This window comes from Phacochoerus africanus, chromosome 4, assembly GCF_016906955.1.
Source record: "Phacochoerus africanus isolate WHEZ1 chromosome 4, ROS_Pafr_v1, whole genome shotgun sequence".
Classification (NCBI taxonomy): Eukaryota; Metazoa; Chordata; class Mammalia; order Artiodactyla; family Suidae; genus Phacochoerus; species Phacochoerus africanus.
In genome coordinates this window covers 71,180,712-71,205,802 of record NC_062547.1, presented here as the reverse complement: position 1 = coordinate 71,205,802, position 25,091 = coordinate 71,180,712, and the positions used below count along the sequence as shown (strand labels likewise).

The following is a 25,091-nucleotide window of genomic DNA, read 5'->3' as shown; positions in this document are numbered from 1 at the left end:
GCTCCAATTCAAGCCCTAGCCTGGGAACCTCTATATGCCACGGGTGTGGTCCTAAAAAGACAAAAGACCAAAAAAGAAAAGAAAATGACATTATTGTAGTTCTGGCTGGGTCACCTTGGATTAAGCATCTGGCACTGTCACCACTGTGGCTTGGGTCAAGACTGTGGCATGGGTTTACTCTCTGGTCTGGTGCAGTGAGTTAAGAATCTGGTGTTGTCACATTTGTGGCATATGTCACAGCTCTGGATCAGATTTGATTCCTGGTCCAGGAACTTCCATATGCCTTGGATCCAGTAAAGAGAAGGAAAAAAAAAGAAATATACTTTATTGCTGATAGTTCCCTTGTGGTCTAGTGATTAGGATTCTGTGCTTTCAGTGTTGAAGCCCAGGTTTTATCCCTATCTAGGAACTGAGATTCCATATCGAGCAGCTACACACCATGGTCAAAAAAAAAAAAAAAACCACCAAAAACAAAAACCTCTGCATTCAATGTTCACTTAAAAATGGTAAAAATGGCGGAGTTCCCATTGTGGTGCAGTATAAACGAATCTGACTAGGAACCACGAGGTTGCAGGTTTGATCCCTGGCCTTGCTCAGTGGGTTAAGGATTCAGCTCTGGTCCCTGCTGTGGTGTCGGTTTCATCTTTGGGCTGGGAACTTCTATATGCTGCAGGCAGGGCCAAAAAAACATAAATAAAATAAAGTCATTGCATACATCAAACAAATGTAAAGAAATATTACCGTTTCATCATGTGATGAGTGTAAAAGTTGTTGAAGTATTTGACATGGCTTTTTGCAGAGTCTTCTGAATCCAGAATGGATTTGTCACTTATGGGTACATCTCCATTTGGACCAAGTTGTATTTAAGGGCTCAGTAGCCACAGTAGTCAATGGCTACCATCTTGGAGAGCTCAGCTCTAGTGTGTTACATTAATGCAATATTTGGGGTAAATCCTTCCCATTTTGGTGCATGTGTGCCTAAGTTTTCCTTTAAATTTTCTTTTAAAAATATTTATGTACAAAAATTCAACTAATTTTTTTTTGCCACACCCATGGAGGTGGAGCTTCCTGGGCCCGGGACTGAACTCTGACCACAGCTGTAACCAGAGCCACAGCAGTGACAACACTAGATCCTTAACCTACTGAGTCAGGAGGGAACTCCTGCACGTGAACATTTATGGCAGCTTTATTTAGAAATGCTGGGGAGTTCCCGTTGTGGCTCAGTGGTTAACGAATCCAACTAAGAACCATGAGGTTGTGGGTTCGATCCCTGGCCTCGCTCAGTGGGTTAAGGATCCGGCGTTGCCGTTAGCTGTGGTGTAGGTTGCAGATGTGGCTCGGATCCTGCGTTGCTGTGGCTGTGGTGTAGGCCGGCGGCTACAGCTCTGATTAGACCTCTAGCCTGGGAACCTCCATATGCCGAGGGAGCGGCCCTAGAAAAGGCAAAATGACCAAAAAAAAAAAATGCTGAAATTTGGAATCAACTCAGATGTCCTTCAGCAGGTAAATGGATAAACTGTAGGACATCCAAAGGATTAACCTGAGCCAATGCAGTGACAATACCAGATCCTTAACCTGCTGTGCCACATGGGAACTCCTCAACCAGTATTTCTTGAGCACCTACTACAAGCCAGGCCCTGTCCCAAGTGCTTGGGACACTAGTGAACAGAAAGTTCCCCTTTGACCCCTAGCCTGGGAACTTCTAGAAACTGTGGCTGTGTGCCCCCCCTCCAAAAAAAGAAAAAGATCCCTGCCTGCACCAGGCTTGACTTTAAAACCCCTCCCATTACAGATAAGGTGACCTCTAATTGATGGGACAAACTGGGAGACACTGCTGAGAGTGAAAGGGGGTGTGCTGTTAATAATTGAGCCAGACAGGCATCATCAAGCTCCCTCTCAGGCATAACTGAATTTATTGACCCAGGCTTTTGTTTTTGTTTTTACTTTTTAGGGCCACACCATGGCATGAGACCAGGGATTAAAGCTTTGTCCTTATTTATACTAGTTGGGTTCTTAACTCACTGAGCCACAATGGGAACTCCTTCCTTTTTTTTTTTTTTTGCCGCACCTGCAGTAGGTTAAGGATCCCCACTGTCACTGCTGTGGCTGGGGTCGCTGCTGTGGTGCAGGTTTGAACCCTGGCCCAGGGTACTTCCCAGGTATGGCCAAAAAAAAACTGTAAACCATATCTCTACAGCATGTGGAAAATGAGTGTCACCCATTCGTAAAACTAAACCCCATGAAAACGGAACAATGCCAATGCTTTCAAATTGCTAGAAAACTGAGCCACAGTGAAGAAAAGCCCCACAATAAATGAATAGTGGTTGCCTCTGGGAGGGCTAGTGAGGAATTGACTGGGAAGGGATGTGAGGGAACTTTTCTGAGTGATGGTGATGTTCTGAACCTCAATATAGGTGGGTTACCCCAGTGTATGCCTTTGCCTCAGTGCCTGTACACTTAAGATTTATGCATTGCATTGTATATAAAATTTACCTTAAAAAAAAAAAGCTATGAAAACAATCATAAACAGGAGTTCCCTTGTGGCACAGTAGGTTAAGAATCCAGTGTTGTCACTGCTGTGGCTCAGGTTGCTGCTGTGGCACACGTTCGATCCCTGTCCCAGGAACTTCCAGGTGTGGTGGGTGTGGCAAAAAAAAAAGTCATTAAACAAATACTGACCTCTACTTAACGGCATGAAAGTGGAAGTGTTTTAGAGCTAGTGCTTTTAACTACAGCTCTCTCCTGGGGGACCTGGGACAGAACACTAAAGCGCTGTGGCCTCAGTTCCCACATCTGGAAAATAGGGATGGCCTAGTGCCCCACCCTCCCATCCACACCACCACTTCCTGTTCTGGTGCCCTGAGGACTTCACGTAGCATTATGTGAAAAGCACTCTGAGCAGTGTCTGGCTTACAGTAAGCATACAACATAAACATGAGCCATGGTAACTAATATTATCATTACCATGAGCCGTGCTGGGTGGGTGGGGAGAGGAACATGACCCAGACAGAAGAAGAGCCTTCACAATGAGGTCACTTCTGAGTCAGTTGTTTTTTGGGGGGGGGGTGAAAGGGAGGTTGGCCAAGCACGTGGAAGTTCCAGGGCCAGGAATCAAACCCTTGCTACAGAAGTCACCCGAGCACAGCAGCGACAACGCTGTATCCATAACCTGCTGAGCCACCAGGGAACTCCTGAGTCAGTTTTCAAAGGATGAAAATGCTACAAAGGTGGGGGAGGGGAATGGCACAGCCGGAGGAGGGCCTGTGAGAGCAAAAGCCTGGTGGCCTTGATGGGAAGTACAGCTCCTGTCTGGGGAACCAGTGCACAGCCCCTCTGGCTGCACTGTGAGGCAAGGGAGGTAGGGGACAGATTTCCTGGGGGCGCAGAGAGTTAAGGATATGGCATTGTCACCACTGTAGCTCTGGTTCCATCCCTGGGCTGGGAACTTCTGCCTGGCACTGGTATAGCCAAGGAAGAAAAAAAAAGAGGTAGGGTGATGAATGCAGATGGGGTGTGGAGGGGGTTTGGGCCTGAATGTGCTCGGCTTCAAGCCACTAGCCTGCATGTGTGTAGACAAAGGACAGTAGGGTCCTCCCTAGTCTGACTTCCACCCTGCCCTGCCTTTTCTGGCCTGCAGCATATGGAAGTTCCCGGGCTAGGGGGTGAATGGGAGCTGAAGCTGAAGGCCTACACCACAGCCACAGCAATGCCTCATCCAAGCTGCATTCACAGCCTACACCACAGCTCATGGTAACAGTGGATCCTTAACCCACTGAGGAAGGCCACAGAACGAACTCACATTTTCATGACTACTAGTCAGGTTCTTAACCAACTGAGCCACAGTGGGAACTCCCTGCCTTGGTTTTTTTTTGCCTAATCTCACCTCTGGCCCCTTGGACTCCACTCTCCAGCCACTAATGGCCTCCTGGCTGTTCAGAGCCATTGGGCTTTCTCTCACTTGCTTCTTTTGTCCACCCGAAATGCTGTTCCCAGCACCTCCTCCAACTCCTTCAGACTCATTGCAAATGCTTCCTCCTCTAGGATGCCTTCCCTGCCTCCCTGAGAAGACCCACTGTCACATAGCCCAGGTTATTCCCCTCATTGCACTCTGAAATTATCTTATATGTGCAGTGGTTTATTTGCTACTTGTCTGCCTGCCCCTACTAGACTGTCAACTCTGTGAGGGCTGGGACTTCATCTCATTTAACCCTGCATCCTCAGCCCCTAAAGGACTGCCTGGCCCATAGTAGGTGCTCAGTAAATGCTCACTGAGCATTTAGTCCTTAGAGAAAGGACTAAAAAATTTTTAAAAATGGGATAGAGATAATCTGATTTACATCTTTAAAGACTCCTCAGAGTTCCCCTTGTGGCACAGCAGAAACAAATCCGACTAGGAACCATGAGGTTGCATGTTCAATCCCTGGCCTTGCTCAGTGGGTTAAGGATCTGGTGTTCCTGTGAGCTGTGGTATAGGTCACTGACAAGGCTCGGATCTGATGTGCTGTGACTGTGGCATAGGCCGGCAGCTGTAGCTCCAATTAGACCCCTGGCCTGGGAAGCTCCATATGCTGCAGGTGGGGTCCTAAAAAGCCAAAAAAAAAAAAAAGAGAGAGAGTCCCTCTGGGTGTGGGGGGAGAGATAAATTGGGAGTTTGGGATTAACATGTACATACTACCATATCTAAAATAGACAACCGGAGTTGCCATCATGCCTTAGCGGTAATTAACCAGACTAGTATCCATTAGGACTCAGGTTCAATCCCTGGCTCCGCTCAGTGGCTTAAGGATCCAGCATTGTCATGAGCTGTGGTGTAGGTCACAGATGAGGCTCAGATCCCACATTGCTGTGAATGTGGTGTAGGCCAGTAGCTACAGCTCTGATTCAACCCCTAGCTTGGGAACTTCCATATGCCTTGAACAAGGCCCTAAAAAGACAAAAAAATAAAAAGACAACCAACAAGGGCTACTGCATAGTACAGGGAACTATACTCAGTATCTTGTAATAACATATAATGGGAAAAGAATCTGAAAAACAATAGATTTATTTATTTATTGTTTTGCCTGTTTTTTTTTATTTAACATGTTGCTTTTGAGATTTATTTGTGTTGTTACACATAACAGTAGTGCCTTCCTTATTTTTTTTTGTCTTTTTTTTTTTTGCCATTTCTTGGGGTGCTCCCGCGGCACATGGAGGTTCCCAGGCTAGGTAGGGGTCGAATCGGAGCTGTAGCCACGGCACAGCCACAGCAACACGGGGATCCGAGCCATGTCTGCAACCTACACCACAGCTCATGGCAACGCCAGATCCTTAACCCACTGAGTGAGGCCAGGGATTGAACCCACAACCTCTTGGTTCCTAGTCGGATTCGCTAATCACTGAGCCATGATGGGAACTCTGTGCCTTCATTATTATTGCTGAGTGCTATTCAGTTGAATAGATACACCACCAGTTGATGGACATTTGGATTGCTTCCAGTATTTGGTGATTATAAATGAAAAACAATAGATTTATACATATGTAGTATATACAACTGAATGACTTTGTACACTTAAAATTAACACAACATTGTAAATCAATCATACTTCAATTTAAAATAAGTAATTCCCACAATTCCCTTGTGGTACAGTGGGTTAGGGGTCTGGTGTTGCCAGTATCTCAGCTTGGGTTACTGCTGTGATATGGGTTCAGTCCCCGGCTTGGGAACTTCCACATGCCATGGGCTCAGACAAAAATAAATAAATAGTTTAAAATAAAAATAAATAATTAAATGGGGGAAAAAAGACTCTGACTGCTGTGGGAAGAACAAACTGTCGGGGTAAAGGGCACAACAGGTAGCTTGAGGAGCAGGTCACTCCATGGGGCCAGGGAGTGATGACAGGGCCAGTATATGGGTGGTGGCAGCAGAGGGGGAGAGAAGGGGTCAGGAGGAAGGAGGGACAGAATAACGTAGTTGAGGGAGGGGATGGGAGAGAAGGGCAGGAGAGTAAAGGTTGAGAAGGGGACAGGAGTCCATGAACTCTGGCTTTGATGATGGTGGAAGAGAGATGGAGTCACCAGAGGAGAAGAGAATATGGGAAAAGAGGTCAAATTTGTATGTGGGATGCTTGGTGGACATCCCAGGGAAAAGGTCCAAGAGGCAATAATAATTATTATTACAATTAGCATATGAGCCCCACTCTGACATTATCATTAATCATTTATTGAGCACTGTGGACACAACACCGACTGCCACAGACACAGCCCCTGCCTTCACTGGGCTGATGTTCTGTTGGTGAGGAACAGAAACTAAATAAACTACTGGACTGTGAAAATTTTATTTTTATCTTTTGCTTTCTAGGGCCGAACCCAGAGCACATGGAAGTTCCCAGGCTAGGGGGGAATCCCAGCTACAGCTGCCAGCCTATGCCACAGCCACAGCAAAGCCAGATCCAAGCCACATCTGCGACCTACACCACAGCTCACGACAACACCAGATCCTTAACCCACTGAGCAAGGCCAGGGACTGAACAAGCATCCTCATGGATACTGGTTGGGTTTTCCTCTGCACCACAATGGGAACTCCTAGATTGTGAAAATTTTAAAAAGGAAACCTCAGCTAAAATTGGAGTCAGGAAAGGCTTTCAGAGGGAGCTCTTAAGCCCAACCACTCCTCAAAGACCCCAATCAGGAAGACATCAGTTACAGACCCCAATCACAAGAGACTTACCTTGCACTCCCAAACAGACACTGCAACTACTTCATTAAAGGAGAAAAGATTTTCTTCCCTCCCAGCAACAAGCCCAGCCAATGAAGACACCACAGCTTAGCCAATGAGATGCTGTCCTTACCTGAACGCTTACTTTCCTCCAAATGAACTTTTGTTTTTTTCTCTCGTCATGACTTCTTTGTCTCATCCTCCTTCCTATAAACGTCTTCCATTTTGAGCAACCTTTCGGACTATCTCTGCTTAACAGATGAGATGCTACTTGACTCACGAATTTTTTAATAAAGGCTATTAGATCGTCAAATGTACTCACCTGAATTTTGCTTTTTAACAGGTCGGAGAAAGAAATACTTCGTCAAGTAGGGATAAATCCTTGGGGGCGAGGGGCTTGTGGAATAAAAGAACATAAGGGGACAGAGAAGGAATGACACGAAGGATTTATAAATATTTGTTAAACAAAGACTTAATGACAGACTGTGGATGGTTGTTTTAGTAGGTATTTAAGTAAATGGTCTAATCATACTCCAAATATTCCATAAGGTGAATTTCTTCCGTTATACAAAGGGAGGAAGCTGAGGCAGGGGTATCTTAATGAGTCACCAATGCAGGGATAGAAATTGCAATCCAGAGAGAGGGGATCTCTCTCTAAGCTGAAAAGGTCCCCAAGCAGACGCCCCCCGGAAAAGGCCATTTATGGGGCAAGTGGGGGGGGGGGGCGTCCAGAAGAGCCGCGCGCATTGACCTATGACGTCATTGGGACGTTAAATAGCGTAACACTACCTGGACGTAGCCCCATTTCCCTTCCCGGACAGGTCCTCTGGTGGTCCGGAGCTGTCTGATTCAAACCTCTCATTGGCTACTCGCTCCGTCAATCCGTTTCATCTTATGGTCTTCCGACCCGCCTTCCAGATCTAGCCTTTGATAGGCTGAAGAGGCCGTCACTTCAGAAAGGTCCGCATTCCTTCCGCCTTTCTCCAGGAGACCGAGGGCGAAAAAGGTGGATCTCCGACGGTGCCCACCCCGGGGTCTCTGCTTAAGCCTCTTATTGGCTACTCTGGGTGCCGGTCGCTACGCCATCCACCGCTGATTGGGCATCCGGCCGCCGCTCTGCGCGGCGCCGGCTCCGCCCCCGTCGGGTGTTTGTGGTGGGGCTGCGGAGTCGCCGATCCCGCCGGAAGCGCCAGGACAATGGGGACCCGGGACGACGAGTACGACTACCTATTCAAAGGTGCGGCCGGTGGGGCACAGACGGGCTATGAGCGGCAGCGAAGCGGTGGGCAGGCGCCGAGGCTGCACTCCAGGCCTCTGGCCCCAGATTGGAGCCAGAGGGTTGGCGCCCGGCAGGCTAGGCAGCCGGGAAAGCCACTGCGGGCCGGGCATGATCAAGTTTAGGCCAGGGTTTGCGGCCATGCGAGGCAGGCTGCCCGGAGAGGCTTGGGGGCCCTGGATGCACCGAGGCGGGGCCAGGGCCCAGAGGGGGTGGGGCCGGGGGCGGTGGGATCGGCCGTTAGAGGCGGGGCCTTCAGAGGGGGCGGGGTCGTCCCAGCGTTAGGCGGGCCGGGCTAGGTGGAAAGCGCCCTTAGCGGTGGGGGCGGGGCCTTTAGAGGCGGGGCTGGGATGTGGTGGGCGTGTCCAAGAAGTAGGCTGGGCTGCACGGGTGGGGGCGGTGCTCTCACGGAGTGGCAGGGGAGAGCCTTGATTGGTGGCAGTGCGTATGGGGGCGGAGCCCTGGAAGGGAGGGGCGGACAATGGGGGTTGAGGTGTTGGATGGAGCCTGGTTTGGAGTGCGGGAGTCTGGATTAAGAGGAGGAGTACCTGCGTTTGGGGGTTGTGGGGGTCGGAGGTGGGGGGGGATACTAAGTGTGCTGGACCCAGGCCTGGTGCTTAACAGCAACAATTATCTCTTAACTTTTAGAACTATAGTAGCACCATCCAAGTACCTGCACTTTTCTAAGCACTTTATACACATGAATTCATTGAAACCCTCACCACAGCCAATGAGGTCAGTATTTTCCATCCTGTCTCTTTATGGACCTGGATACTAAGGCGCAGTTAATAAGTATTGGAGCAGGATTTGAACCCAGGCCACATAGGGAGTGTATCTGAGGGAGCCCGTGACCAAGATCTGGGACTGGGCTTGTCAGACCACCTCCTCCAAACTGCTGGAGGATCTTCTCTGACTCTGGGGGACAGAGGGCTCTAGAAGCTTCAAGTAACCCCTGGGCAGGGCAGGGCAGGCAGCCAACAGCGGGCTGGCTTAGGAGTCACTGACTTTCTAGTGCCTTCCGTGCCAACCTAGGCTTTAGCCAGGTCTTGTGCTGGGCTGTCTGGCTGACGTTGGCCACCCTTGAGAACTCTGGGCCCACACAGGACACCCTTCCCATGCTGCCTGCTGCATGAGAGTGTGCCTCCCATGCTGGCTCTTGGCATCTTGTCCTCGCTGGGGGAACTTGGCCATCCCTGGGAGTGTGGTCTCTGTCCATCCCTGACTTTGTGATATCATCCAGCATGTTGGGGCTGGGGGACCCTAGACATGTGGAAGGTGGGATGGAGCAGTCCCTACCTGGATATTCACGTGTAAGAGTTTTCTGGGCGGAGAAAGCCCCCATGCAAAGGCCCAGAGCTTGACAGCACCATAGGCTGGGGGAGCTGCCTGTAGACTGCTGCTGAGGCATCAGGCCCAGGCCCTGGTGCTGACTGAGCTTTGAGGTCTCACTCTAAAGGCAGAGGAGGGAGTTCCCATTTGGCTCAGTAGGTTAAGAACCTGACTAATATCCATGAGGATGCGGATTCAATCCCCGGCCCCACTCAGTGAGTTAAAGATCTGGTATTATCATGAGCTGTGGCATAGGTCACAGACTTGGCTTGGATCCTGCATTGCTGTGGCATAGGCTGGCAGCTGCAGCTCCATTTTCACCCCTGGCCTGGGTACTTCCATATGCCACAGGTATGGCCCTAAAAAAAAGAAGAAAAAAAGACACTTAGAGGCAGAGGAAGCTCTGTCAGGGCTTTGGGAACTAATGACAGGTGGACTGGATACCAGTCCTGCTGCAGCTGGTGCCTGTTTCCACCCAGGCCACCCTGAGGCAGCTGCTCCTAGGTCCTGGCTGGCACCCACCTGGATGTGTTAACTACCAGGGCAGGGGGCATTCCTCCCATTGTTTCTGCAGTCATTCCCCATTTATTATTTTCAACATTTTTGCTGTCACAAATAACACAGCTCCAAGTATTTGCACGAGTCATCTTTTTTTCCTTTGGGTTATTTCCTTGAAGTATGTTCCCAGAAGTACAATCACTGGGTCAGGGGCAATGGAGCAGGCTGTGCGCTTCCCAGGATTCATCTCCAGAGTCCTCTTCCTGGAAACACTTCTGGGACAACTGGCAAGGGGGCGGTGCCCGCCTGCCCTGTTGCCCTCTCCCACTGGGCTCCTTTTCTTGAGCAGGTGCCCTACTGACGTTCTCAAGCCAGGTTGAAAGTGAAAGCCTTAACCCACAAGACTGGTCCCAAACTGGTCATCTCAGACCTCATCTTCACTGTTAGGCTTTGTTGGAAAACCCCCACCTCCTTTTCTTTATTCATTTTTTCTTTTTTGGCCACCCCGAGATGTGGAGTTCCTGAGCCAGGGATCAGATCCGAGCCTGCAGTTGCAACTGAAGCCACAGCTGTGGCAATGCTGGATCCCTAACCCACTGTGCTGGGCTGGAGATCGAACTTGTGTTCCAGGGCTCCCATGACGACAGCAATCCCCCTGCCCCCCTACCCCCCGCTCCTCCGCCGTTTAGTGTTTGTCTGGAAGTCCACTCAATTTTTCACTTACTTAAATAGGAAAAGAAAACTCTATCTGGCTCTGGCAAATAAGGAAGGAAGCCAGCAGTCAGGCAAGCCTGTACCATCGCCATACATGCATGGGCCATACCTAAGGCAGGTAGACAGAAACATGAATGCCCTGCACAGAGAACCTCCTGAGACCCCCATGGCCTGTAGTGGGTCAGGCCTGGATGCTGGAGAGGTGTCTACAGCTGTGCCAGACAGGTTGACAAGGACCAGTCTTCTCATCACACAGCTCCCCAGCCCTGCCCCCTGGTGGGGGGAGCCCTTCAGAAGGGGAGGGGACAGTGATCCTGCCATCCCTTCCCCTGTGCCCAGCCTCCCCTAAGGCTTCAGTCACCTTCCCCCTGGCCCTGCCCTGGTCATAGGAGGGCCATCCCTCACGGGACCCTGGCTGCCCGCTGTCCTGCCCTCCCACCACCAACTTGCTTTCTTTGGCAGCCACATCACACATTGGCTCCCCTGACTTCCTGGCCAAGGCTAAGATCCCCCTGGGGGCTTTTCCCACGTGCTCTTTGTTTTCCTCCCCAGTCATCCCCTGCCTCCCCAGGAGTGAGGTTGTTTATTTGGACCTAATTATAGATCCTCACATTTATCCTGCTAACATTTTATCCTTTTCAGCCAAGGGCCATTTTGCCAGCCTGCGGCTCCATCCCTGGGTGGTGCCCTGACCTCTCCTCTGATGGACCAGGCTGCCTTTCCAGAGCCCACCTGGCCTGTGAGGACATAGTTTGTGTGGGAAGCTGCTGCAATGGCCCAGGCCCCTGGCCGCTGGGGTGTAGCCACACCTACCCCATCTAGGCATCCTTTTGGGAGAAGGGGATAAGGAGAGAGTGACAGCCAGCTCCCAGGGAACAGGCCAGCCTCAGTGCTCAGTCCTCTCTGCCAAGTGCTCCTAAGGCAGCCTTCTGGCTCTCCAGCCAGGGCAGCATCCCACCAGGCCCACTGGTCTGGGACCCAAGGCCACCAGCTTCCCCCATTGTGAATGGCAACTGTGCCTGTGCCTTGGTTTGGGGCACCTGTCCTCTCCTTTCCAGTTTTCCCCAGGGAATAGCTGTGGCCTGATCACCACCCCCACCCATTCCTGGAGCCTGGGATCTGCCTGGGGTAGGGGAGCCAGTGCCCCTCAATGGCCACTGAATGTCGGGGGGTGGTCCCCAGATGTGCCCCCTCCTGAGGAAGGCCATAGAACTAAGGGCTTCAAAGAGGTGCCGGCTTGCCTGCTGTCCCAGCCAAGTGACATGCCCAGAGGGACCATTTCCCTGCCGGTGATGCCACTGACTTCTGTGGAAATCTGGGGGCTGTGTCCTCAAGGACCATTTCTTTCCCCGAGACAACAGATGACTTGTGCCTTGGACAATGCCATTCTCATTCCCAGGCTGCACACAGAGCCAGCCCGGCCACTGCCCCCTGGCCACTTGTGCCTTGGGCACCATGTGCTAGGGACTGGGAGGAGCAGCCCTGCCTGCCCGCTGTTGTCTGGGCAGTGGCTGGTGGCCCTTTTTCTGCTCTGGCCACTACTGTTCTCACTGGGTGACCTTGGGCTGGAGGTCTTTGTCACTCCGATTTGAATGTCCCCAACTGTACATGATAATGTAAACATCTGTCAACAAAGCCTTTTGGGGGGCTTCCCATTGTGGCTTAGTAGGTTAAGAACCCGATTAGTATCCATGAAGATGCAGGTTCCATCCCTGGCCTCGCTCAGTGGGTTAAGGGTCTGGTGTTGCCATGAGCTGTGGTATCAGTTGCAGGCGGGGCTCAGATCTGGCATTGCTGTGGCTGCGGCATAGGCCGGTAGCTGCAGCTCCAGTTAGACCCCTAGCCTGGGGACCTCCATATGCCTGGGTGCGGCCTTAAAAAGAAAACAAAACAAAACAAAACAAAGCCTTTAGGGCTGGGCCTAGCCTAAGGGCTGAGGAAGTTGTTGATTGGGACAGGGCAGAATTGATGGGGCAAAGAGGACCCAGAAGAGCCCTCCTCCTCATTTCCTGTTGTGTTTCTGAGATCACGGGAACTGTGTGCAAACCTCCCTGGCTTTGGCCAGGTTCCTGCAGTCGCATGGGAAGGAGGTGAGGGGTTGGGGGGTGTGGATGGTGGGCCCTGCGGTCAGTCCAGCTGTGGCCCTGCCAGCATAGTTGGGAGCCCTGGGCCCTTGACCAGGTGTGGACAAGGGAATGACGAGCGCAAGGCACATGATGAGCAGGGGCAGAGCAGGGGTTTGGCCCATACATAGCTGCAGGCTTGGTCCTACCTCCCAACCAAGCTCACCAAGCAGTAATTTGCTCGGGGCCACCTGGCTGGAGAGTGGCCCTGAGCAAAGGCCTGTGTCCCACTACCTCTTTCCACCTTTCTCTTTCAACTTGGAATTCTTATGTTGGGTGGCCACGGTGTCAGGAGAGGACACTGGCACTGTGGTCACAGGTGTCATGGGCTAGGCCACGTGGTGGTTTGAGGGGAGAAGAGGGGCCTGAACGCAGGGGTTTTGAGGGATGAACAGGAGTTTGCCAGCTACTCTAAGAGGTCAGGATGCCCCAAGTGATGAGATGAGGAGGCTGAACCCAGACCCCTCAGTGTAGCCCTACACCCAGAAAACCTGCATTCACATCCTGCCAGGCCACTCTCCAGCCAGGTGGCCCCGAGCAAATTACTGCTTGGTGAGCTTGGTTGGGAGGTAGGACCAAGCCTGCAGCTATGTATGGGCCAAACCCCTGCTCTGCCCCTGCTCATCATGTGTCTTGGGCTGGTCATTCCCTTGTCCACACCTCAGTTTCTCATCTGTAAAACGGGTCATGTGATGTATATGTGAGGTGATGGCCCATCAAGAGCTTTCTCAGAGTTCCCTGACGGCCTAGAGGTTAAGGGTCCCGTGGTTGCTGCTGTGGCTCAGGTCACTGCCATGACATGATTTTGATCCCTGGCCAGGGAACTTCTACATGCCGTGGGCGTGGCCAAAAAAAGAGCTTTCTCAGCACAGACTCATTGAATACTCTTCTTATGCTTGTTTTTGTTTTTGTTTAGGGCTGCCCCTGCGGCATATGGAGGTTCCCAGGCTAGGGGTCGAATCAGAGCTGCAAATGTGAACTACACCACAGCTCACAGCAGCACTGGATCCTTAACCCACTGAGAGAGGTCAGGGATCTAACCCACATCCTCATGGATACTAGTCTGGTTCATTACCGGTGGGCCACAACAGGAACTCTGTGCTTGTTATTCTTGGCTCTAAAGCAGCCAGTCCGGAGAGGGTGCTGGGTCCTGGGGGCTGCCTGGCCTGCCCCTTCCTTACTTGTGGTCCAAAGATGGTGACCCAGGCACCTTCCATTTGGGGGGAGGTGGGCCTGGGAAGCTCCGCCGGCCACTTAGGCCTTTGTTCGTTGACAGGCATTGACCAGGTGCATCCTGTGCGCCAGGCACTAGGCCAGGCCCTGGGAATACAGCAGGGAACCAGACATGTTCGAGATGCCTGCCCTTGAGGCAGAATAACCACAAAAAAAAAAAGAAAAAAAAAAGTGAAATCTGGCGAGTGTGAGAGGGTGGGGTGAACTATGGAGGAAAGGCAGGGGAGGGGGAGTGGGGTTTTAAGAAGATGGCAGGGAGGGCCTCCTTGATCAAGTGCCATCTGAGGGACCACAAAGGAGATGAGAGCAGGAGTGGGTACCTGGGGAAGAACATTCAAAGGGTAGCATGCATATGCCTCTCTCTAATCCCAGGGAGGAGGTCTGTGTGGTTGGAGCGAGAGGGGAGTGAGTCGGGGGGAAGAGAGGGAGGAGGGGAGGGCAGGGAGGGGACAGGGGCGGGTCATGCTCAGCGTTGGGGGCTGAGGGGATGAACTTGGAGGTGGGAGAGGGCTGTAGGAAGAAGAGGGATGGGAAGCTCTCAGAGTGCTCACACGCGCCCTCTGGTGGCCAAGGGAAATACAGCTTGTTGGTTGAAGAAGAGATTAAATGTAGGGGCACCTGGGAGGAGGCTGGCACTGCGGACAGAAGTGACAGTGGCTGGGGGTGGGGGGAGCAGTGAAGGTGGTAAGAAGTGGTGGGAATCTGGACACACACACAAACACATAAAATTTCTTATCAAGGGAAAGCTTTTTGGAGTTCCCGTTGTGGCTCAGTGGGTTAAGAACCTGTCTAGTATCCATGAGGATGCATGTTCCATCCCTGGCCTCGCTCAGCTTGTTGCTGCAAGCTGCGGCATAAGTCGAAGATGAGGTTCGGATTCTGCGTTGCTGTGGCTGTGGCATAGGCTGGCAGCTGCAGCTCTGATTCTACCCCTAGCCTGGGGACTTACACATGTTGCAGATGTGGCCCTAAAAAGAAAAATAAAGCTCCAAAGACCAAGTCTCATAGGAAGAACCTGGCAGAACCATAATTGCCCCCTGCCTGTCTTAGCATGAAAGATGCCGGCAGAGTTCTAATCTCATGCATCCTTGTGCTCCCTCCTGAGGTGGCTCTTGTTATTGTCTTACTTTGCATACATATGAAAAAGGCAGTCCAGACTTGCTCTAGGTCACCCAGCCCCGCAGCTTTCTCAGGTGTGCCTGGCTGCCCAGATCACTAGGCTGCTGTGACGTTCCGGGGTGGACGGGTCCTCAGGCTCCCTTCTGTCTGGATGCCAGGGTCTCTGTGTCTCATCTGGGGCCAGCCCTGCTCTGAAGGACCCCATTCGCTTCTGCACCAGGAGATGGGGCGCCTCGGTGAGGGGCCCCAGGACAGCTCCAACTCTGCCCTGTCATTGGCGGTCACATTTCTACAGCACCCAGGGTGCCACTGTGAAGGTTCTGCAGGTGGACGTGGGGTCTGGGCTCGGGGACACTGCCACCCCCGCCGCCCCTGGCCCAGGAGCCTCACCTGTATCCCTCCCTGCCCCCAAAGTGGTGCTCATCGGGGACTCGGGAGTGGGGAAGAGCAACCTGCTGTCCCGCTTCACCCGCAACGAGTTCAACCTGGAGAGCAAGAGCACCATCGGCGTGGAGTTTGCCACCCGCAGCATCCAGGTGGACGGCAAGACCATCAAGGCACAGATCTGGGACACCGCCGGCCAGGAGCGCTACCGGGCCATCACCTCTGCGTGAGTGGCGGGGCCAGGGAGGCCGTGGGCCCCAAAAGCTTGGTAGGAATTGGGCATGGGGAGAAGGGAAGAGCCTACTCCCAAGAGCAGGGGGGCCAGCGTGGAGGGACAAGACCCCCCCCCCCCCCCCCCCGAGAGCTATGGGACCCTCGGGAAGACCAGTGCCCAGTCTTGGCCACGCTATGTCCCACAGCCTCTCTGACCCCTGAAGTCCCACTGAGGCACTGCCGTGTTGCTGGCTGCACTCTGATCAGGCTTGACCTGTGCCACTCCGCTCTGCCTGCTCCCTAGCCTGCCTGCTCCCCCCGCCCTGCCAGACTGTGTCCCCAACCCTCCTTTTCCATCAGCTCTCCTCGGTGCTCACACCTTGTCTCACACCCACTCTGGCCTCCCAGGCAGTCCTGGCATTCTTGGCCTCCCTGTGGCCACCCAGACATCAGGACCTCCTCGGGCCACCTCTTCCCTGACCCTCCCAACCCCCTGGCCATTCTCTGTTAGTCACTTGCTGTCTTCTGGATTCCCTCCACTGAGGCCTGGTCACTTTCCCAGCTCCTTAATCCCTCAGGTGGATGTGTGTCCATCCATCTCCTTGATGGTCGGGGTGGGCACTAGAGCTTCTGCCCAGCAGTGGCCCTTTCCCTGCACAGTCACTGTTTTCTCCTCTCCCCCCTTTTTTTCTTGGCATATGGAGATTCTCAGGCTAGGGGTCAAATCGGAGCTGCAGCTGCCGGCCTCTACATAGCCACAGCAACGCCAGATCCAAGGTGCATCTTTGACCTACACCACAGCTCATGGCACTGCTGGATCCTTAACCCATCGAGCGAGATGAGGGATCAAATCTGCATCCTCATGCATCCTAGTTGGGTTCTTAACCTGCTGAGCCACAATGGGAACTCCTCCTCCTCCTTCCCTTTTGGTGGTATCTTCTGACCTCAGACCCCAAATTCCCTGCTGGGGCCTCAGGACACACAGAATAGCCACCACTTGGGACTGGGAGGCCCCTGTGGGCACTGGCTGGGCTCACGCCTGCCCCCGTTACCCACAGATACTACCGTGGTGCAGTGGGCGCACTGCTGGTGTATGATATTGCCAAGCACCTGACGTATGAGAACGTGGAGCGCTGGCTGAAGGAGCTGCGGGACCACGCCGACAGCAACATTGTCATCATGCTGGTGGGCAACAAGAGCGACTTGCGCCACCTGCGGGCCGTGCCCACGGACGAGGCCCGTGCCTTTGCAGGTGAGCACAGGCTGCTGCAGGGCCAGAGGGGTGGGCAGAGGGCTGCTGGGTGTCACTCCGGGCCATCTGCTCTGGCCAGGACCTCTAGGGGCCACACTCCTGAGAGCAGGACTCTGACCAATATGTCACAGAAGCATCTGGAAGGCAAGCAGCTCCCCCACACCAGGTGCATGCCATCTCCTCTAGCTGTGCCCATGGCTGCAGAGCCAGCCTCCCCTCCCCGAGGAGTGGGCATCTCAGGCCTACCCCTTTGGCCACAGCCCTACCTTTCCTGGGCCAGGTGAGCCGGCAGGCAGGCAAGTTCCCCAGTAGGATGCAAGGAAGCGCGCCCCGACCCCTGCTTCCCCCTGCCCCCCAGCCAGCTCATCTCGGCAATGTTCTCTCTTCCAGAAAAGAATAACTTGTCCTTCATTGAGACCTCAGCCTTGGATTCCACCAACGTAGAGGAAGCTTTCAAGAACATCCTCACAGGTGGTCACAGCAGGGGTCACAGAGGGTGGGCACGGGCAGGGCATCAGCCACACTGGTCATATGCTCTAGAGCGCAGCCCCTGAACCTCCCTTCATTACATCGGCTATTCAGTCCGGATGTGAGGACAAACGTGGCATGCTGCACAGCATTAGGCCAGGTTCCAGCCCTGCTGACACTCAGAGACCCTCTCAACCCAGCTCCTATAGGTGGGCCCTGCCACGGCTCCATTAGGAAACAGCCAGCAGGGTCAACTGGGCAGGCAGATGGCCTCAGGGGCCCAGAGTCCCTGGGCTTTGGGGGAGTTCCTTCTGAGAGGAGGGGCCTCTATTTTTTTTTTTTTTTTGGCTTTTTAGGGCCCCACCCTCAGCGTATGGAGGTTCCCAGGAGGTTCCTAGGCTAGGAGCTACAGCTGCTGGCCTATGCCACAGCAATGTGATCCGAGCAGGGTCTGCGATCTGTACCACAGCTCATGGCATTGCCGGACACAACCCATTGAGCGAAGCCAGGGATCGAACCCACAACCTCATGGTTCCTAGTCAGATTTATTTCCTCTGCGCCACGACAGGAACTCTGGAGCCTCTGGTTCTTAAAGAACCAGTGGCTTGGGATAAGAGGCACTTCTGCAAACAGATGTGGCGGAGTACACAGCCAGCACTGGGGATTGGCTGGGAGCCTTCAGGAGCCGGCCTCCATCATTGCGCCACAGGGCCCAGTGGGAGACTTGGGTAGGGGCTTCAGTTTAGCATGGGGTGCTCCCTTGAGGAGGTGACCACCAGATGAGTCCTGCGGGGGTGGGGGAGGTATGTAAGGCCCAGGGCACACAGCGCACTCACCTGTGCCTCCCCACCCCCAATTGCAGAGATCTACCGCATCGTGTCACAGAAGCAGATTGCAGACCGTGCAGCACACGACGAGTCCCCCGGAAACAACGTGGTGGACATCAGCGTGCCGCCCACCACCGACGGACAGAAACCCAACAAGCTGCAGTGCTGCCAGAACCTGTGACCGCCCAGCGCCTGGGCTGAGCGTGCGTGCACGTCCTCGTCCTCTACCCACCCCTCTCCGAGCTGTCCTCCCTGCCCCCTCCCTCTCTGCCCCTCTGTGACTGGCTCCCGCCCTCCCATCAAGCTCCGCACGAAGAACAGGAGTCGAGTGGCATCTCCTGTCCTGCCCAAGGATAGCTAGAAGCCCCGGCTGCTGCACCTGCTCTCCTTGGGTCCCAGTGGGCATCTCGGCGTGGCGGGGAGGGTGGCAGGATGGACGGGGCCCGGCCAGAGGCAAGGAGGATGGGCACACCGAGCAATCTTCTCCAGTTTTCCACGGCAGACTCCAGGGAGCAATCGCCGCCATCCCTCTCAGGCCCGTTGGCCCAGCTGGCCCCCGGTTCCCACACAGAATCCCACTCCGGGCTGAAGCCCGAAGCTTAAGGCCCCAGGGACCGGGCAGGCGGACACTCTCGGCTCTCGGCATCCCGCTCTCCCACGCACAGCCAGCATCGTACACGCGCCTTCAACCGACCTCACCCGTGCGTGCGCGACTCCAGCTCCTGCCTGTAGATTTCTGCTGAGAGAAGACAGCCCCCCTACCACCACCTTGCCCTCCTTTTTGCACGCAGCGCGCTCTCCACCCCACCCCACCCTGTATCCCTCTGTCTTGTTTCCCTGTCTGGTCAGGAACCTGTTTGCCAGTGAAGCAATATCTCCGTGTTTTGTATATACAACTGCTCTTGTAGCCTTTGGTTTTTTTGTTATTGTAGAGAAACAGATTCTTTATACACTTTGTAAGATTACGCCAAACCCTAGCTCTCGATCTCTTATTCTCCTCCCTGTGGCCCCTGCACTGTTGCCCCATGCCTCTTTTCTCTCTCACGGTTACTAAAATGTATAATCCGACTTCCTGTACAGAAACCTGCCGCTGCGCCTTTGTCTTCTTTCTCTCCGCCAGGGGGCGCTCCTGAGCCAGGGTCCCTCGCGGGAAACGCCTACCGCCCTGGCTCAGCCCTCCTGGGAGCTGGGAGACTGTCTGCCCCAGCTCCCAACCAGGACTATATGGAGCCCCCTGAGCTGACCACGGGGGAACCGGGGTAGGGGGGCAGTTGGGTGGATCCTCTCCCTGCTGCCCTGTGGCAAGGAGAGAGGGAAGGCTGGGGCATGGGCAGTTAGTTAACTCACCGGTCCAAGGACAGCCAACCCTAAGACCTGAGGGTGCCCCCTGGGGAGGGGTGATATGTGCCCACTGCTCTCCATCCTCCAGCCCCCCTGATTGGGACTCACTGCTTTCATCTACTGCCCAGCTGGCTGTCTCCTAACCTGGGGTCCTGGAAAGGAATGCAGGAGAGGCTCACCCAGAGAGGTTGGCCATGCCAGGCCCACCCCAGCTCCTCTCCATCCCAGACTGATTTTTTTTTTCTTGTCTTTTTAGGGCCAGACCCGTGGCATATTTAAGTTCCCCAGCCTAGGGGACGAACTGGAGCTGCAGCGGCTGGCCTACGCCACAGCTACAGCAACGTGGCTCAGATCCCGTGTTGCTGTGGCTGTGGTGTAGGCCAGCCGCTGCAGCTCCGAATTGACCCCTAGCTTGGGAACTTCCATATGCCACACGTATTGCCCTAAAAAAAAAAGGAAAGAAGACGAAGCTGCAGCCTCTGGCTGAAGCTGGTTATACACTTGACTTCTAGGAGAGCCACCAAAGAAGGGGATCCTCACCCTCCAAGCTAAGACCACCCTGCTGGGAGGGATGGGCAAACCAAGACACCCCTCCAGAAGAGCTCAGAGCTGCATGGGTCTGTTTTGATGGGAGGTGGAATAAGTCAGGCTGTGTGCTTCAGGCCGAAGGAATATCTGGGCCAAGGCCAACTGTGGGAGAGCTGGAGGTCTGGTGGAAGGGACCATCAGGACAGCCAGGTAAACCCAAAGGGTTTCAAGCAGTCAGAAGATCAAATCTTCCCATGACTGGCCAGACCTGGGGCACATACCTAAGAACAAGTATGATGTAACCCAGAAAGTTTCCTTGTGGCACAGCAGGTTAAGGAGCTGGAACAGCTTAGACGTGGGTTCGATCCTTGGCTGGGGAACTTCCACATGCCCAGAACATGGCCGAAAAAAAGGTGATGTGACTGATACGACTGTGTCCCCATGGAGGTCACAGTCCAGGGATGCTTTTTTTTTTTTTTTTTATTCCCCTCTCTTTTTCGTCTGCACCAGAGGCATATGGAAGTTCCCAGGCCAGGGATCAAATCTGAGCCAGAGGTATGACCTATGCACAGCCACAACAATGCCAGTTCCTTAACCCGCTGTGGCAGAGCAGGAACTCATTATTTTAATTTTTTTGGCCGCACTTGTGGCATGTGGAAGTTTCCAGGCCAGGGACCGAACTCATGTCACAGCAGTGACCTGGGCTGCAACAGTGACAATGCCAGATCCTTAACCCACCATGCCAGAAGGGAATGCCAAGTCTTTTTTTTTTAATGGCAAAATACACATAAAACTTACCATCTTAACCATGTAAGTGTACAGTTCAGTGTCATTAAGTATGATTAAATGTCATATTGTTGTACAACAGTCACCACCATCAATCTCCAGAACGCTTCATCTTGCAAAACTAAAACTGTCCCCATTGCTTACTCCTCATTCTCCCTCCCCTAGCCCCTCTCAGCCACCAACTTTTTGTCTCTATGAAATTGACTCCTCGAGGGAGCTCCTATGAGTGGAATCAGACAGCATTTGTCCTTTTGTAACTGGCTTATTTCACTGAGCATCATATCCTCCAGGTTCCTCCATGTTGTAGCCTATATCAGAATTTCCTTTTTTAAAATTTTATTTTATTTATTTATTTATTTGTCTTTTTGTCTTTTCTAGAGCTGCACCTTCGGCATATGGAGGTTCCCAGGTTAGGGGTCTAATTGGAGCTACAGCCACCGGCCTACGCCACAATCATAGCAACGCTGGATCCTTAACCCACTGAGCGAGGCCAGGGATCAAACCCGCAACCTCATGGTTCCTAGTCAGATTCGTTTCTGCTGAGCCACGATGGGAATGCCTATTTTTTCAAGATTTTAATTTTTTTCCATTATAGTTGATTTAGTGTTGTGTCAATTTCTACTGTACAGCAAATTGACCCAGTCATACACACACACACAAACACACACACACATATTCTTTTTCTCACATTATCCTCCATTGTGTTCCATTACAAGTGACTAGATATAGTTTGATCTGCTATACAGCAGGAATTTCCTTCCTTTTTAAAGCTGAAGAATATTCCGTTGTATGGATATTCCACTTCTTGTGTATCCATTCATTTGCTGATGGACACTTGGGTTGCTTCCATCTTTTGGCTATTGTGAATCATGCTACTATGAACATGAGCGTGCAAATATCCATTCAAGTTCCTGCATCCAATTCTTTGGAGTACATTCCCAGAAGAGGAATTGCTAAATCACATGGTAATTCTGTGCTTTTTTTTTTCTTTTCTTTTTTTTTTCTTTTTATGGCCACACCTGCAGCATATGGAAGCCACAGCTTGCAACAACAAAAGATCCTTAATCCACTGAGCAAAGCCAGGGACTAAACCCACATCCTCACAGAGACTACGTCCAGTCGTTAAACCGCTGAGCCACAACAGGAACTCTTGCCATAATTCCTTTAGTATTTACAACAACCCTAGGAGACAGGCATCTTTTTTTGTTTTATCTTGTTTAGGGCCACAACTGTGGCATATGGGGGTTCCCAGGCTAGGGGTTGAATCGGAGCTGTGGCTGCTGGCCTTCGCCACAGCCACAGCAACTCAGGAGCCAGGCTACGTCTGTGACTCACACCACAGCTCACGGCAATGCTGGATCCTTAACCCACTGAGCGAGGCCAGGGATTGAATCCATGTCCTAATGGATACTAGTCGGGTTCGTTAACCACTGAGCCACGACGGGAATTCCAGAGACAGGCATCATTCACTAGCCCTGATTTATAAATGGGGATCAGAAGCAAGTGATTGCCCATGACTGCAGGTTTCAACTCCAGAGCTGTATGTAACTTCTTGGCTAAGGGGTCTCACCAATGTTTATCGAGTGCCTACTGTGAACCAGAAAGCCCTAACCAATAGAGAAGATGCCCAGAAAAAAGACTGGGAAGAAGCACATCAAAATTAAAAAAAAAAAAAAAACAAATTGGGGGGGGTTGTTCCTGTTGTGGCACAGCAGAAACTAATCCAACTAGTAACCATGAGGTTTCGGGTGTGATCCTTGGCCTCACTTAGTGGGTTACAGATCTGGCATCACCATGAGCTGTGGTGTAGGTCACAGATGTGGCTCAGATCTTGTGTTGCTGTGGCTGTGGTGTAGGCCAGCAGCTGTAGCTCCAATTAGACCCCTAGCCTGCGAACCTCCGTATGCCATGTGTGCAGCCCTAAAAAAAAAAAAAATTTTTTTTTGGCTCCATCTGCAGCATGTGGAATTTCCCAGGCTAGGGGTCAAACCCCACACCACAGCAGTAACCAGAGTCACAGTAGTGACAAATTCTTAACCTGTGGAGCCATGTGGGAACTCCTAAACAATTTTTCTAATTTAAAAAATTTTATGGAAAAAAAGTGTTCCCATGGTGGCTCAGTGGTAATGAACTTGACTAGTGTTCACGAGGATGCAAGTTCAATCCCTGGCCCCACTCAATGTGTTAAGGATCTGGTGTTGTCATGAGCTATGGTGTAGGTCACAGACTCAGCTCCAATTCCACGTTGCTATGGCTGTGGTATAGGCCAGCAGCTGTAGCTCTGGTTTGACCCCTAGCCTGGGAATTTCCATATGCCACAGATTCAGCCCTAAAAAACAAAACAAAACAAAACAAAAAAATTAAAAAAGAAAAAAAGAAAAGAAAAATACAATTTGCAGCCCCCCCACCAAAACAAACAAAAACAATTCATAGCCAAAAAATGTATGAAAAAAATTTTTCTTTTTGTCTTTTTTTGTCTTTTAAGGGCCACACCTGCGGCATATGGAGGTTCCCAGGCTAGAGGTCTAATTGGAGCTGTAGCCACTGGCCTACACCACAGCCACAGCAATGCCAGATCCAAGCCGAGTCTGCAAACTACACCACAGCTCATGGCAACGCTGGATCCTTAACTCAGTGAGCGAGGCCAGGAATCAAACCTGAAACCTCATGGTTCCTATTTGGATTCGTTAACCACTGAGCCACGACGGGAAAAATTTTCTAATTTTATTGTAGTTAATTTACAATGTTGTGTTAATTTCTGCTGTACAGCAAAGTGACTCAATTATACATATGTATTCCTTTTTCATATTATTTTCCATTTTATCACAGGATATTGAATATAGCTCCCTGTACAATATAGTAGGACCTTGTTTGTCAATTTTATATATTATAGTTTGTATCTGCCAATCCCAATCTCCCAACCTTCCCTCTCCATCCCCCCAACCCCACCCCTCCCCCTGCCCCAGAATTCACAAGTCTGTTTTCTTTGTCTGTGAGTCTGGGAATCTGCATATTCGGAGGGTGTGGCCCTAAAAAGCAAAAAAAAAAAAAAAGTGACTGGTTAGTTATTTATTAGTTAAAATGCATGGATTTTTTTTATTATTACTCAATGAAAAAGCATGGATTTAACTCCCTTATTGCAGCCAAATTTTCCAGTAATGTGCCCAGCGTGGGTGGAATGAAACAAGAGGCTTATATCTTCTGGGACTGAGTCTTGGCCAGTATATCTAGGAATTTGGTTACACACTGGGGAGAAGGGAAGGGGGGAATGAGCAAATGCACTAAGGATCCTGGGAACCAGGTTTTTCATAGTCACGGAAGGACTTTAGAAACACGTAAATGGACTGAAATGAACCTTGGTGTTGAATTAGAATTAGAGGTATTAGTGTGCACTTCTGGATTTAAAGAGATAAGTTAATATAGGTACATACATATCACAATGAGAGAGGCAAGAATTAATGGTAGTGGAGTTCCTGTCGTGGATCAGAGTTAACGAAACTGACTATTATCCATGAGGACACAGGTTTGCTCCCTGGCCCCGCTCAGTGGGTTAAGGATGCAGTGTTGCCGTGAGCTGTGGTGTATGTTGCAAAAGCAGCTCAGATCTGGCATTGCTGTGGCTACATCTCCAATTCAGCCCCTTGCCTGGTAACTTCCCTATGCCATGGGTGCAGCCCTAAAAAAAAAAAAAAAGAATTAGTGGTAGTAATGAGCACAACTGACACCCTGATCTTGGTTTCTAAATAGTATTCTCCACTGAAAAGAAGGAAAAGTCCTTGGAGAAATGGTTGATTTCAGAACTGGGACAGGTAAAATTTCAAGAAAATGCCACCCTGGAGAATCTTGTTAAACTAGTAAGGAAGTACGCAAAGATGGAATTGGAAATATCATTTATCAACCATCATCTTATAGAAGAGACAGGCGGGGCTGAGACCTCCATGCCACTCCCTTTTTCCTGCCTTCATTGATGATGTGATGCCTGGAGCCACAGCAACCATCTTGCTACCATGAGAAAAAGGCCATGAAGTTCTCCTGTGGCCCAGTGGGCTAAGGATCCAGCATTGTCACTGTTGTGGTGTGGGTTTGATCCCTGGCCTGGGAATTTCCCTCTGGCTTTGGTTTGCCCATAAAACAATAAAAAAAAGTATCTAGCTTCTATCTTTGTTTCCTCTATTCTACTTTCTTCTATAGGTGATCTTTTTAAAAATGTTATAATTTATCATTTTTGAAAAATATAAGCTAGTACAACATGAAAGAACTTAACCTAATGTAATTGAGCTGATTTACATATTCAGCAAAGGTGAGG

The 25,091-nt window shown here is 51.5% G+C and overlaps 1 protein-coding gene across 1 annotated transcript; it reads left to right on the top strand.

Moving 5' to 3' along the window:
• The first annotated feature begins 7,502 nt into the window (after positions 1–7,502).
• Positions 7,503–19,213, top strand: RAB11B (RAB11B, member RAS oncogene family). Its single transcript, XM_047777268.1, has 5 exons — positions 7,503–7,931; positions 15,401–15,596; positions 16,642–16,835; positions 17,226–17,306; positions 18,166–19,213. The coding sequence occupies exons 1-5, from the start codon at positions 7,892–7,894 to the stop codon at positions 18,309–18,311; spliced, it is 657 nt and encodes a 218-aa protein (XP_047633224.1). The 5' UTR covers positions 7,503–7,891; the 3' UTR covers positions 18,312–19,213.
• Positions 19,214–25,091: the final 5,878 nt, after the last annotated feature.

Bases quoted from the DNA above. Each gene is read 5' to 3' on its own strand.
- RAB11B (XM_047777268.1), top strand. From the start codon at position 7,892: ATGGGGACCCGGGACGACGAGTACGACTACCTATTCAAAG. The intron at 16,836-17,225 runs GTGAGCACAGGC...TCTCTCTTCCAG, and splicing joins CGAGGCCCGTGCCTTTGCAG to AAAAGAATAACTTGTCCTTC. The intron at 17,307-18,165 runs GTGGTCACAGCA...CCCCAATTGCAG, and splicing joins TTTCAAGAACATCCTCACAG to AGATCTACCGCATCGTGTCA.